Consider the following 15093-nt stretch of genomic DNA (forward strand, 5'->3'; position numbering starts at 1 on the left):
GTGTGTATTATAATGTTCTGCGGGGGGTGGCGTGTGTATTTATAATGTTCTGCAGCGGGTGGCGTGTGTATTATAATGTTCTGCAGCGGGTGGCGTGTGTATTATAATGTTCTGCGGGGGTGGCGTGTGTATTATAATGTTCTGCGGGGAGTGGCGTGTGTATTATAATGTTCTGCGGGGGGTGGCGTGTGTATTATAATGTTCTGCAGCGGGTGGCGTGTGTATTATAATGTTCTGCGGGGGTGGTGTGTGTATTATAATGTTCTGCGGGGGGGGGGCGTGTGTATTATAATGTTCTGCGGCGGGTGGCGTGTGTATTATGTTCTGCGGGGGGGTGGCGTGTGTATAATAATGTTCTGCAGCGGGTGGCGTGTGTATTATAATGTTCTGCGGGGGGTGGCGTGTGTATTATAATGTTCTGCAGCGGGTGGCGTGTGTATTATAATGTTCTGCAGCGGGTGGCGTGTGTATTATAATGTTCTGCGGGGGTGGCGTGTGTATTATAATGTTCTGCGGGGGGTGGCGTGTGTATTATAATGTTCTGCAGCGGGTGGCGTGTGTATTATAATGTTCTGCAGCGGGTGGCGTGTGTATTATAATGTTCTGCGGGAGTGGCGTGTGTATTATAATGTTCTGCGGGGGGTGGCGTGTGTATAATAATGTTCTGCGGGGGGTGGCGTGTGTATTATAATGTTCTGCGGGGGTGGCGTGTGTATTATAATGTTCTGCGGGGGGTGGCGTGTGTATTATAATGTTCTGCAGCGGGTGGCGTGTGTATAATAATGTTCTGCTGGGGGGTGGCGTGTGTATTATAATGTTCTGCGGGGGGTGGCGTGTGTATTATAATGTTCTGCGGGGGTGGCGTGTGTATTATAATGTTCTGCAGCGGGTGGCGTGTGTATTATAATGTTCTGCAGCGGGTGGCGTGTGTATTATAATGTTCTGCGGGGGTGGCGTGTGTATTATAATGTTCTGCGGGGGGTGGCGTGTGTATTATAATGTTCTGCAGCGGGTGGCGTGTGTATTATAATGTTCTGCAGCGGGTGGCGTGTGTATTATAATGTTCTGCGGGGGTGGTGTGTGTATTATAATGTTCTGCGGGGGGGGGGGGGGGGCGTGTGTATATTAATGTTCTGCGGGGGGTGGCGTGTGTATAATAACGTTCTGCGGCGGGTGGTGTGTGTATTATGTTCTGCGGCGGGTGGTGTGTGTATTATGTTCTGCGGGGGGTGGCATGTGTATTATAATGTTCTGCAGGGGGTGGCGTGTGTATAATGTTCTGCGGGGGTGGCGTGTGTATAATAATGTTTTGCGGGGGGTGGCGTGTGTATTATAATGTTCTGCGGGGGGTGGCGTGTGTATTATAATGTTCTGCGGGGGGTGGCGTGTGTATTATAATGTTCTGCAGCGGGTGGCGTGTGTATTATAATGTTCTGCAGCGGGTGGCGTGTGTATTATAATGTTCTGCGGGGGTGGCGTGTGTATTATAATGTTCTGCGGGGAGTGGCGTGTGTATTATAATGTTCTGCGGGGGGTGGCGTGTGTATTATAATGTTCTGCAGCGGGTGGCGTGTGTATTATAATGTTCTGCGGGGGTGGTGTGTGTATTATAATGTTCTGCGGGGGGGGGCGTGTGTATTATAATGTTCTGCGGCGGGTGGCGTGTGTATTATGTTCTGCGGGGGGGTGGCGTGTGTATAATAATGTTCTGCAGCGGGTGGCGTGTGTATTATAATGTTCTGCGGGGGTGGTGTGTGTATTATAATGTTCTGCGGGGGGGGGGGGGCGTGTGTATTATACTGTTCTGCGGGGGGGGCCTGTGTATTATACTGTTCTGCGGGGGGGGCCTGTGTATTATAATGTTCTGCGGGGGGGGGGGGCGTGTGTATATTAATGTTCTGCGGGGGGTGGCGTGTGTATAATAACGTTCTGCGGCGGGTGGTGTGTGTATTATGTTCTGCGGCGGGTGGTGTGTGTATTATGTTCTGCGGGGGGAGGCATGTGTATTATAATGTTCTGCAGGGGGTGGCGTGTGTATAATGTTCTGCGGGGGTGGCGTGTGTATAATAATGTTCTGCGGGGGGTGGCGTGTGTATTATAATGTTCTGCGGGGGGTGGCGTGTGTATTATAATGTTCTGCGGGGGTGGCGTGTGTATTATAATGTTCTGCAGCGGGTGGCGTGTGTATTATAATGTTCTGCAGCGGGTGGCGTGTGTATTATAATGTTCTGCGGGGGTGGCGTGTGTATTATAATGTTCTGCGGGGAGTGGCGTGTGTATTATAATGTTCTGCGGGGGTGGCGTGTGTATTATAATGTTCTGCAGCGGGTGGCGTGTGTATTATAATGTTCTGCGGGGGTGGTGTGTGTATTATAATGTTCTGCGGGGGGGGGGGGGGCGTGTGTATTATAATGTTCTGCGGCGGGTGGCGTGTGTATTATGTTCTGCGGGGGGGTGGCGTGTGTATAATAATGTTCTGCAGCGGGTGGCGTGTGTATTATAATGTTCTGCGGGGGTGGTGTGTGTATTATAATGTTCTGCGGGGGTGGCGTGTGTATTATAATGTTCTGCGGGGGATGGCGTGTGTATTATAATGTTCTGCGGGGGTGGCGTGTGTATTATACTGTTCTGCGGGGGGGGGCGTGTGTATTATACTGTTCTGCGGGGGGGGGCCTGTGTATTATACTGTTCTGCGGGGGGGGGGCCTGTGTATTATAATGTTCTGTGGGGGGGGGGGGGGCGTGTGTATTATACTGTTCTGCGGCGGGTGGCGTGTGTATTATAATCTTCTGCGGCGGGTGGCGTGTGTATTATACTGTTCTGCGGGGGGGGGGCGTGTGTATTATACTGTTCTGCGGGGGGCGTGTGTATTATAATGTTCTGCGGGGGGTGGCGTGTGTATTATACTGTTCTGCGGGGGGGGTGGCGTGTGTATTATAATGTTCTGCGGGGGGTGGCGTGATCCCCGACAAAAATGCGGCCGTGGGACCCTCAGTAAATAAGCCCCATTGTACGGCTCTCGCTGAATTATATTTTAAAATATGTGGCGCTTATGGCTCTCTCAGCCAAAAAGGTTCCTGACCCCTGCTCTATAGGCTTAAACCCCTTAAGGTCTCATTGGTTTGGCTTTGTGCTCTGCCGGTCTGGGTCATGAGTGTAGCACATGGCTGGGTAAAGAAGGGAGGGGGAGTGAGCGCCCCTCAACCCTCCCTTCTCCATTGAAAGCTCAGAGGCTCTGCGGTAAAATATAGCATGTGTCCTGTATTTTGCAGCACTGCTGCCTGTTTTGGTCAGGGTGGGCTGTGACACTGGCCTGCATTTGTTAAAGGGTTTGCGCCTGTTTTCTGTCTGGCTTTGCACTAAAAAGAATGTGCAAACTAGTTAAAGTATCTCCGCCACATTTGTGTCACAGCTGCCCTGTGTCCAACGAGACAGAAAAATGTGCACATACTTAGTCCGACCGTGTCTTTGACATAATTCTGCAATGCGAACAATGTGCAGCAAACAATGGTGCACACGCCCAGAGCAGTACAGGGGGCACCAGATTCATAAAGATTGTGCATAACAATTCATGAATCTGGCGCAGCCTTTGTACAGTTTGTATTTCTGTATCTATACATCAGAAGTTTAACTATACCATAGTATAATTATTACATATTTATAGAACTATTTTGCCTTACCCAGAATAGGAGCATCATGCAAACAAGCTCAACCAGGGTGTACATAATAAGATATTTGAACAAACTTATAGAAGTGACAAATGTGTTTCTTCCTTCTCTGTGTCAAGAAAAAGACAAAATGAATTAAGTCCTTTTTAGCAAACAAACTATACATATATATCAGTAGACTAATCTTCATATTTGTTCATTATCAGTAGCCTAATCTTCTTATTTGTTCATTATTAGTAGCCTAACCAGTAGTATTTATGTCTAGAGCAGCTACCAATAGCGCATCTTACTAGACCTTTTGTGGCTCGCTCAACCGGGGCAGTGCAATACAATTTCCAAAATAGGACTGTCCCGATACAGGACCATAATACTAGTCCAATCTGATGGCCAATGCCTGAGAAATAAAGTTGTTTACATATTTCATGAGACTAGAATAATAAAATGTATTTCTTCTTTTAAATGTTTCTAGTCAGGCAGGATTTATATAATATTTACTATATACTACAGGGGCCGGCAGGCTATATACTACAGGGGGCTGGCAGGCTATATACTACAAGGGGCTGGCAGGCTATATACTACAGGGGGCTAGCAGGCTATATACTACAGGGGGCTGTCAGACTATATACCAGAGGCGCTGGCAGGCTATATACTACAGGGGGCTGTCAGACTATATACTATAGGGGGCTGGCAGGCTATATAGTACAGGGGGCCGGCAGGCTATATACTAGGAGGGGCTGGCTGGCTGTATAATACAGGAGCTGGAGGCCTATATACTGGGGAGGCTATGACCAAAGCATTTCTCTCGGCTTATACTGGAGTCAATAGGTTTTTCCAGTCTTTTGTGTTAAAATTAGTGGTCTCAGCTTATACTCAGGTCGGCTTATACTTGAGTATATATGGTATATGTTTAAATATTTTAGGAGTGATAACGTTTTTTTGGGTGAAAAGACAGCAGTCATAACAAGGCTCTGGTTTCTGAAACACAAGACAACAGTATTATAAATGGCAAGTTTAATGTGGGACCATGCTTAATATCTTGCATTGATGACCAGGAGATTTTAGAACTACATTTATCATGTGAATTGTTTTAGCAGAATTTTCTTTAGTCAAATTTTACTACATTAAAAACTAAATATCTCAACTTCTTTCAAAACTAGGGAAGGATTGTAAAAAAATCTAATTTGAACAATGTATGTATTTTGTCTAATTAGTTTTGTCTTAAAAACTGCATGTAAAATCCTAAACATAGAGATAGCCTAAAGCCTAAAGTAGTGAATCTGTCATCAGTTAAGATAGATTACTCTTGAACAAGAAATATCATGCATAAAAAGGTCAACATGTTCTCATGGGAATATTATTAACTTATGTACTGCCATGCCTAAAGCAAATCGTCATATGGATCAGGTGGTACGGGAGAATGATTTCACAAAAGTAGAAAGTCAGAAATGTTCGGTAGCTGGAGGGTAACAATGTTTACAATGGCCTCGGGCAAAGTGACTAGACTACATTTTGCTTGTAGAGAAATAAAGATTACAGTAGACAGTAGTTCTATAGATAAATCAGTAGATTGGAGCTGCTTGTCATACTTAATGTGTAGGGTAAAAATAACTTACTTTAAAAGTTTGGGTATACATTCAATATTTGGGATTTTGGATGTAAAGGGTGAAGCCACTGATGCCTCCAAGCTTGATAAAGATATTCCTGCATGAGCCACTTTTAGGGCCTGGTGTTTAAATAAAAAAGTAGATAAATGATGTACAATGGGTAAATATTAGCATAGACTAAAGCTGAAATGTTACAGTTTATTAAACCTCTTAGATCTGCTGTAATATTTTAAATATAACTTAACCAGTGGTAGAAAGCCCTTCAATAAGTAAAGTCAAGTATGCAATATCTACAGTTAGCAGTGTTCTCATATGTTCTACAAGCTACCCTCTTCTCCTTACCTTCTCCCCTTTATTTGTTAGCTGTAATATCACAGTCTGTTTTAAAATCTACAAATAATGAAGCTTGTGCTATTTTAAGAAAGTGGTCTTGAGACATATATGTTTTTTTTCCAAATGGCTAAAGGGAAAATAAATGTATGAAGCTACATATTTGGATTTAAGAAATGAACAGAGCAGGTGATAACACTAAATAGAAATTCACATATCGGGTTAATGGCATGCTGGTCCCATTATACACAAACATTTATTTGATTAATGTTTCTGCTGGCTCATTTTGAGAAATCACACTAGGACCCCATATACATTGGCGTGAATGTGGCTGTGAACTGGCCTCACAAATTGCAGCCAGATAGGCCATAAAGAGTGGTCATGGTGCGGTGAGCACACGTTGTCTCACTGTGCTGTGACTGTGTGGTTTAGCCACAAAATGTATGACTTGTCCTATATATTACCTGACTTGCAATGCGGATGCTAGGCTTTCAATGGAGAGAAGAAGGATAAGGACTGCCTTCTCCCTTCTCTACTGGGCTTTTTGATACTCTCAGAATAAGTTCCAGACGAGCACACTGACATGTGAAAGAGGGTTAAAAAAGTATCTCTATTCACCTGCTAGAACTCCATGGCTCCATGCTGTTGAATTTAAAGGGGTATTTCGGGAATATGAACATCAAATACAAAAACCCATGATGCTATAAATAAATAAATATAACAAAACTCAATGTCATTAGTCAAAAATGGAGCTTAAATAGTTTGATTTAATGATTCACTAAATTTTATTGCCTCTCTAAAGTATGCGGAGTTATCACCAAGATGGCCACCACTTGAAACTACAAGTCCCATGCTCCTTTAATTCTCAGTAACTCCTGCTACCTCTTATGATCTGCTCCCAGTGATGACCTAATAGACTTTCTTGCTCTGTTACAATAGTAATGATGTATAACTGCCTTCCCTGCACATCACCACAATGCTGGCCATACTGGATGTGGTGCAACCAACCGACTACAGCCAAACGTAGTGATGATCACATGACCTACCCAGGCAGGTGCAGGGCATGTGATGTGGACATGTGACCAGCGGCAATGTTCTGTCCTGTGTCTGCAACGTGTGGAGGAAATCAACAGACTTATTAAAGGGCCAGTAGCATTTTAATTCTTCATTACAGTGTATGTTAGCAGCCTTTTTCTGCTAAGGGGAGAAAAATTTTAAATAACAACTAATTACATATTAGCTTATAGTTTAAGGACCCATTTGTATATGAATTATACTGATTCCTGGAATACCCCTTTAAAAAGGAATGGGTACCATTTATAAGTGTCATTTCTCAGTAAAATGAACCAGCAGAACTTTTTGTCGAAAACATGTTTGTTTTGAGTTTAACAAGGCCTGCAGTAACATGCCATCAACCTGATGTGAAATCCTGCACACATGTTTCCTTTTTCTTCTTCTTTCTCATTTAGTGAGCATTGTATCTGAAAGACTTCTGAGCCCATTCAAATTCAGAGATAAGGAAGCTACTGCTTAACTCCTAAAGCATGTTTCCTTCAATGATTTTGCAAAGATGAGACTATAAGTGACCGTCTATAAATAATAAAGTCATTAGACTGTTTATCAAACTTCATTAACTCTCAGCTGTCAGGGGATAAGGACAGGACCATGCTGCATATATTTCTACTGCAGGCATGCACAGTGTACAAACTTTTGCTTTGTCTGGCTGCTGTGTGTGGGGAGGCATGGGGCTGGAAAGTTTGCAAGATTTGTCAGTTTTCAGGTACAAAAGCCCTTATAAATGTTCCCCATTGTTTATAGATATGCAGATAAAAAGTAAAAAGAAAATGAAAGATTTGGCTTCATAAAGGAACTAAGATGGCTTACCCCACAATCATTTGCTCCATCTCCACACATACCAACATAATAGCTATAATATAAAATAATGTAACAGTTAAAACATACTTCATTCTTAACAGTCTGACTTTGAATATGGTTCTGTTATAGAATGCCCTCCATATTATTCCTAAATCAGCTGTGAAAAATCTTGATGCACAAGTTGCATACAATTTGCCAAAACTCAACTGTAGAGATTCAGCTCTCTTTGCACACCATAGTTTGTATCTTCTATGACCACCCTCTCTTGGACATATAGCTAGTTAGTTTGGATAGAAACTCTTCTCGTGTAGGTTTTGTGTTATGTTGTATAGTCATCAGAGACCTACCAAGAGTTTGCAACTGTTACTCGTTGGGAGGAAATTTTGAAGCTTTATGTCAACCCCACACACAAGTTGTGCCGGATATATTAAACTTCTTTGTATACCCAGCAAACAACTGGGTGTCCCATTCAATTAATGGCCCGTTATGGCCCATTGAGTGAAGGGTAAGTGTGAGGGGTAAATACTTTAAAGCTTTTACCCAAGCAAAAACCTTCATATGTGCCCCAAAGTGTGAATATAACTACTGAGCTTAAGTACCAGTAACATAAAAAATTTTTACTTACTCAATTTTTTGCAAGTCTTCTATAATTCCAGTTTTTTGTTTGGGGGTCATTCTGCCAAAAATAGTTCCACTAAGAAGTATCTGCAAGAGAATGTAAAAAAGTTAAAAAGTGAAAATGGAAACATTACTAGACATGCCGTTTAGTTGCACATTATGTTACTTTGTGTATGTTTGTTGGGGACACTACATGCATTTGTCACCATAATAATACCATAACTCCAACAACCCCAGCTTTTATTGTGGTTCTTCATATGGGCATCAATGCACATTTATAACCCGTATGTACCACAGGACAGGAAGTTGTCATGAATCCTTATTCTTCAGTCTAATCCCTCCATAAATGGGAAACACACTTCATAGATGCACAACATGTATGTATAGATCCATTAAGGCGCAGGCAAGCTACTAAGCTTATGCCATGTATGTGGGTTGCCAACTGTATTATAAAGCCGAAATCCACTGTAATATGGAAACTAAGAGAGCTCAGAAGACGGATCCCAAAATGTTGACCCCTTACATATATAGCAGGAACTTTACTGACTGTAGTTCAAGTGAGATTAGACAGATGATGGCATGCAAGTAAAAAGAAAAACTGGCGAAGCACCCTGGACCCTGAGTATATTAAATAAAATCCTGGGTTTTACTCGAAGTACTATTTCAGTGGGACTTGCAGGCAGGCACAAAAAATCATTTTATGGTATAAAAATGTACCAGACACTGCAGCTTATATGATGGGCATCATCCTCCTGGTGCCTACACTCTGTGTTTCCCAGCAGCCACTTGACCACAGAGGAGTCCTGGTGCCTGTTGGCAGTATGATATGCCTACCACAACTACAAAATAATGTCCCTAGTGCTCTGCATGTCTTGAATGTAGTGAAACACTACCCCTTTTACTATTTACCTGTATGTATAAAAGAGGAGGTGAAGAGGCACAAAGCGATGGACATCTGGAGATGATGTGATCATTTTAGTGCTAGGAATTCAGCAGAACACATCAAAATGTGTTGGCAGCACTAAAAAACATTGAAGAATAGCACCGCCCATTTGTTTCCTAATGATACGGTTTGAAGCATTACCATTAAATTTAATTGTTATTGGTTTCTTATTTCACCATTGTCGGTGACATTACCATCCATAAAAGGTGGGGTACTTACACCTGGTACCATGTCAAGGAAATGTTTCTTGATAACTTCATATGTTTTCCCACTCATTGCATAGAGACATTCTCCTGCCCGTTCATTGAATCCCCAAGTGATGTCAGATGTTGTGCAGATTACATGCTTCATGTTTTTCTGAAAAACAAACAAACAGTTATTCATATCGTCAGACCCTATTTATTATTTTCAATAAATAACATACAGAATAATAATATAATTTTAAAATAATTAATACAATTCGTAAAGAAGAATAATACATGGCTCGTTATGTGTTACACAATTACTTATTTTATTGTTTGGGGGTACTTGGAGGTAATCTTTTGCACCTTTGCCATTAAACTTTTCTACAGCTGTGTTTTTTATGAAGTGAGACCAAATTTGCTGCATGGACTGTACATCTGTTCCATGAAATTCTGATGCATTGAATGTAGATTGTTATTGGATTGCCAGCGCCGATGCGCCACAAACTGATTGCGTGCGCCAAAATCCCGGGGCAATTCAGGGAAAATCGTCGCAAAAACTGAAATATTCGGGTAACACGTCGGGGAAACGCGAATCGGGCCCTTAGTAAATGACCCCCATTACCTCAAACACTTGTGAACATGACATACATAAGACAAAACACCTCAGACGATGATCAAAAAGAGGTCTAATGTGCATGACCTAAATGGGTCAGACTGTCCCCAACTTTCCAAACATAACCTGAAAACCCACCTGTTTTACTTTGCCTAGAACACAAATTGACCCGGATTTATAAAACTGGCTGTGCCAGTTTCAAGGCGTACTTTGTACATGTATTTATGAAGTGTTTGCGGCAGTTTTGTGTCGTCACTGCACCGTGTCTGCTGCAATGCAAAACTCAACACCTAAACAGGTGTTCTGATTTGTAACGGGCGCCACAATTATGTTGAAAGTCATAATTGTGGAGCACACCCGTTAAACTGAGTGCAGTAAAAAAAATGGTGCATTAGTGAGGCATACTGTAATATGTAATTGCTCTGCTCTCTCACCTTGTGTCTCCATCTTACCTCTAATATGGATTGTGAGTCCTCACAGGCAGGGTCTTCCTCCCACTTGTTACAAACTTCTGTAGTTTTTGTATTAGTATTTGCATTTTATCTTGTCTTAATGTAATGTATGTGAACCCCTTACTGATTGTACAGCACCATTGAACTAATGGTGCTCTAAAAATAAATAATAATGGATGGATACGCTTGGTATTTATTGGCATCGGTCATTTCCATCCACTATTCTTTAGTTCTATCTAATATAATTTAAAATGAAAACCCATATAGTGACTGAAACGGAAATTAAAATTTCTGTAATGGAGACATATACTTAAACGAAATCTGTCACTACATTTTCACAAATACTGCTAGTGGTCGGTTCATATAGAGTCCTATTAACAAAATGACACCCTTCTTTTAGCCAAAATTTGTTCCCTCACATCCCTATAAAATCAACCTTAGTGTTATATCATCTGGCATAAGATGGGGTTGTCCAGCTTGGCCAGCCCCTCCCAACTACTCATTCCCATGCCTTATGCCTTCACACTACTCAGCAATTCAAGTCATGTGACCAGGGTTATGTCATCTAATGTCCTTTTCCACCTATAATTTGCCATTTCTACCCCATGTATGGGAAATAACAGCATGTCTGTAGTTCTCCTCATTCTCCATAGAGGCTTTCTGTCATTTCATGTGATCAGATACATGCATATGGTAAATTTTAAGGGGAAAAGTACCTTAGATGACATAACCCTGTTCACATGACATGAATGCCTAGTGTAAATATTTTCTATTAGTAAAGAGCTTCATATGTCTGTAGCTGAATACTGGTAGATGGTCTCTAAGTACTAGTTCCATACAGCATCATGTCCTAGCAGTGAGATCAGGAACAAGGAGGCAGGACAGTGCCCAAAATTTACAGAGACACAAAGCTGTCATGGTTCATGGTTCAAGGGGTCATGGTTCACTGGCACCCTGGGAGAAAACAAGAGCCATATCTGGAATAAAATGGTCAGTTATAATAAGAAAAACTACTGTAATTAAGATACAGTGCCTCAGTGGCAGATAATTGTAGGTGATATGGGGAGTACTTCTAATCCTTTACCAGCAGGCATTGTTGATTTGGGGGCAAAATTCTAATGACAGATCTTGTTTAAATTTAACTGACTTTATTTCAGTTTAGCAGCCATTTTATTTTCATTGACTTCCAAAAAATTTAAAAATAAGTGAGTTTATAATACAAACCCTTACACAGGTATACAATAATCTTAACGTTATTCCATCCTAACATAAAGAAAATAATTCTAACGGAAACAAATCATTTTAATGTTTGCAATGGAAAAGCACAAGACTTACATTTTGTATGTGTGAATTGTAGTTTCCCACTTGCTGAATTGTAACCGATGCTTGTCTTTCTCCATCCGGTTCACAAGCTTCAAGTAGGAGTAATGTGGAGTCAGCAGGCACCATCCCACAAGTCATTCCCACTGTACAAGCTGTTTGAAGGTTATCACCTTTCAAGAAATTATCAATTAATTGTAGATAACCATTTTATCAAAAACAAAAGTTGTATAGTACAAGAAAGCATTAAGTTGTGAAGTTATGCAGTTATCATTTGATGTACATTTCCCTTTAAAGAGGACCTGTCACTCTGAAAAAACGCACATGAAGCTGCTTACTAAAGCTCCTGGTGCTACCCCAGATGTAGCAGCGTTACACTGCCATACCCTACAGCGCCATACCCTCGGAGAGACGGACCACGCTCGCAGCGGTCCGGCATATTTATGCAGGGGCGGTCCGAGGAGGCAGTGATTGCCACATCAAGACCGTCAGTCACCACCATCCTATCCAGTGGGAGGGGCAGTCCGAGGAAGAAGCAGTGCCTCAGACCGCCCCCTCATGAATGCGCAGGACCGCATGCCTGGGAGTCATCCTTTTGAATCCTACTAAATAGGTAACAAATGTAAAAGACAGCATCTGATTAAATCCACGGTTTAAATATACTATTTTATGCCTTAGGCAAATTAACGCAAGTGGGGTCTATGAGCTGGTTACACAAACTGCGGTCTACTCATGGCTTCCATTGACTTCCATTATGCATGGCCATGTTGCGGTGTACACACATGTCTCACCGTGACCTAGCCAGACAGCCTTATTTAGAGCAGGTCCTATTCCTGTCCAGATTGCACCCCTCCATTCTCCACCCAGCCACTGTACTTGAGAATCCAGCCAAGCTCTGGGAATGACAAAGGAGCTTGTCTACCGCTACATGACAGCAGAAGGGACAACAACAAAGTGTTAATTTTAAAAAAACACAGAAATTGAGTTGAATAAAATGTCTACTTAACTGCGCACAGTAAAAAAAATACCATACCTGTGACCATAACTGTTCTTATATTTGCACATTTAAGTTCTTGAAGAACTGGTTTTGTTTCAGACTTGACTCTATTTTCCATTATCAGAAATCCAAGAAATTGAAGTTCACTCTCCACTTCTTCTCTAAAAGAAATCAAAAGTTCCTTAAATCAACAAGTATAGAAACAAAGAACACAGAGGCCAACATTTATTATGCAGTCTGCACCAGAAATCTAAAATAAAATAAATACATGTACATGATGGTTGCACATGTATGTGTGTATGGTTTTATGTATGAAGTGTCTGTGCTAGTTATGTGTGGCGGCTGCACTGTGCACAGTAAAGGGCGTTCCGATGCAGCTACAGGAAAGGGAACAGTGGAAACGGAGACGACTACAGAAATAGCGGACACTGGAAGCACTGTTACAGGAGAGGGGACAATGGAAGCAAGCTCAGCATTCTACAGGAAAGAGGAGAGGGGCAAGCTACATGAAAGGGAACATTGAATGGGGAGATGCTTCAAAAAGGGCACATTAAATGGGGAGATGCTTTCATAGGGGAAATTGAATGGGGGCATGCTGCCGAAAAGAGGACATTGGAGGGGGCATGTTGCAGAAAGAGGACATTGGAGGGAGAATGATACAGGAAAGGGGGAATTGAAGTGGGCATGCTAAAGGAAAGCGGACATTTGAGGGGGGTTATGTTACAGGAAAGGAGACATTAAAGTGGGCATGCTACAGGAAAGGGGGCAATGAAATTAGGGGAGGCATACTACAGGAAAGGGGACATTGGAAACAGAGGACACATGCTACAAGAAAGGGGACAATATAAGTGGGGTGGTGCTTCTTCAGGAAATGGGAAACTATAAGTTGGGCACACAAGGAGTTATGGTGGGGAATGCAAACATACATTTTTGGCTATGAAACTAGACCCCATCCCTGAAGAAAATGTGTGCTCACAGCCAGTCCCTGTGCAAAAAAAGGTTTTGGACCACTGGTCTAAAGAATGGGAGATACCCGAAGTTGTATAAATAGTTGGAAATACAAGCTGCAGATAAAGATCCAGTCCCCGAATGTTTCTTAAATGGTCTGTTTCTTTGGCTCTTTAGTTCACAGAACCACAAACCTAGTGCAATCTGGGACGAAATTGCACCAAAAGCAATAGTTCTAGGTAAAACAGAACCAAAGAGAACCTCTCTGCATTCCACATAGAAGGCTTTCTTCTGCACTTCTCTACTTTTATTTACATAACTTTGGAATTCTGTGAGATTTTATAAAAAAAATATGGAGTTCTGGAAAATAACTAACGGGCTTCCAGTTGAATGGGGTAGAATCTGGAAACAGAGTGCCTTTAAGGACAAAAATATGTATGTTTCACTTGTTTCTAGTATTTCATAAAGAGGAACGACAACTGTTCCTTTTCTGTCACAAGATAATATTTATTCTGCACCAAATAGTTATTTAAGTAAAGAGGAAATAACTTTAAAAAAAAGACTAAAGGACAAACTGCTAAAATGACTCAGCAAAGATCAGAGCATCCTGGAATGTTGCACATTTCATAAATGTTTCTTACGCTTCAAGGAGCTACGACAATGTACTAATCAAGTCAGGCATTAGTAACTGATATTGACATCTCATGCAAATTCATGATTTTATTTTCTCTTGCTAAGATCTGTAGTATTTCTGTACTAGTAGAGTGTAAGAAATAAGGGCTAAACCCCTTAAATCTGTGGTCTCAAAGAACCACATGACCACCTAACACAGGACTGTGGATGATTTCGTAGTAGCCGACCATGTATACACAAGGTGAAGTACACAAGTAGCAGCTACAGGGAGCTGCCTTGAATCCTCCAATGAGCTTGGTGGGGACTGGGTGGCAGTGGGAAGTTCATTATCAGTAATGTTCCTCCTTCTGTGCCACAAGAAAGACAGGCAGGAACACATCATCATATAAGTGGAGCATTTGCCCCAATATTAGAATTCACAGAGCCACCATCAAGTTATGGAACAAAAACTGATGAAAATAGGTTTAATCACTATTTATATGAAACACATAAGGTTTATAGTTTTCTAATTTCATGTTTCTTGCATTAATTATGTACATCACATTCTCCTCAGCCTGTCTTAAGACTTGGTCACATGGCTCTCCCCTCCCAATGACCCAATTCCTTTTCGGCAACTGACAAAACTTTCTTGTATGAATCAGATACCGGATGTGGGGAATGCTGCCATAAGTAAGTGCAGATTCCATCTCTCATCTCAAGAATTAGGGTGCGCTGCCACCCTACCACTCTCTCTTTCTCTCATAGACACGTATAATCTTCCATTCTTATTTATCCAGTGGATATATACATATCCATATAAGTCTGCAATTTATTTATTTTTTTAATTTATTGTTTCATCTTGAAAAGATTGAAAGTTCAAACACTTTTTATTCTATTTTTGTAGCATTTAAATTTTCATACAGAATAA

At 41.6% G+C, this 15093-nt stretch overlaps 1 protein-coding gene across 1 annotated transcript in view; it reads right to left on the reverse strand.

Moving 5' to 3' along the window:
- Nucleotides 1-15093, reverse strand: part of LOC140122122 (probable cation-transporting ATPase 13A5) — a 117460-nt gene that overhangs the window by 18637 nt on the left and 83730 nt on the right. Inside the window, exons 18-24 of the mRNA XM_072142614.1 lie at nt 12642-12766; nt 11624-11781; nt 9258-9395; nt 8103-8182; nt 7487-7529; nt 5282-5391; nt 3668-3777 (exon numbers count right to left, since the gene is read on the reverse strand). Coding sequence (XP_071998715.1) covers nt 3668-3777; nt 5282-5391; nt 7487-7529; nt 8103-8182; nt 9258-9395; nt 11624-11781; nt 12642-12766 — 764 coding nt within the window. The remainder of the gene's footprint in view (nt 1-3667; nt 3778-5281; nt 5392-7486; nt 7530-8102; nt 8183-9257; nt 9396-11623; nt 11782-12641; nt 12767-15093) is intronic.

This window comes from Engystomops pustulosus, chromosome 3, assembly GCF_040894005.1.
Source record: "Engystomops pustulosus chromosome 3, aEngPut4.maternal, whole genome shotgun sequence".
In the NCBI taxonomy this organism is placed as follows: domain Eukaryota; kingdom Metazoa; phylum Chordata; class Amphibia; order Anura; family Leptodactylidae; genus Engystomops; species Engystomops pustulosus.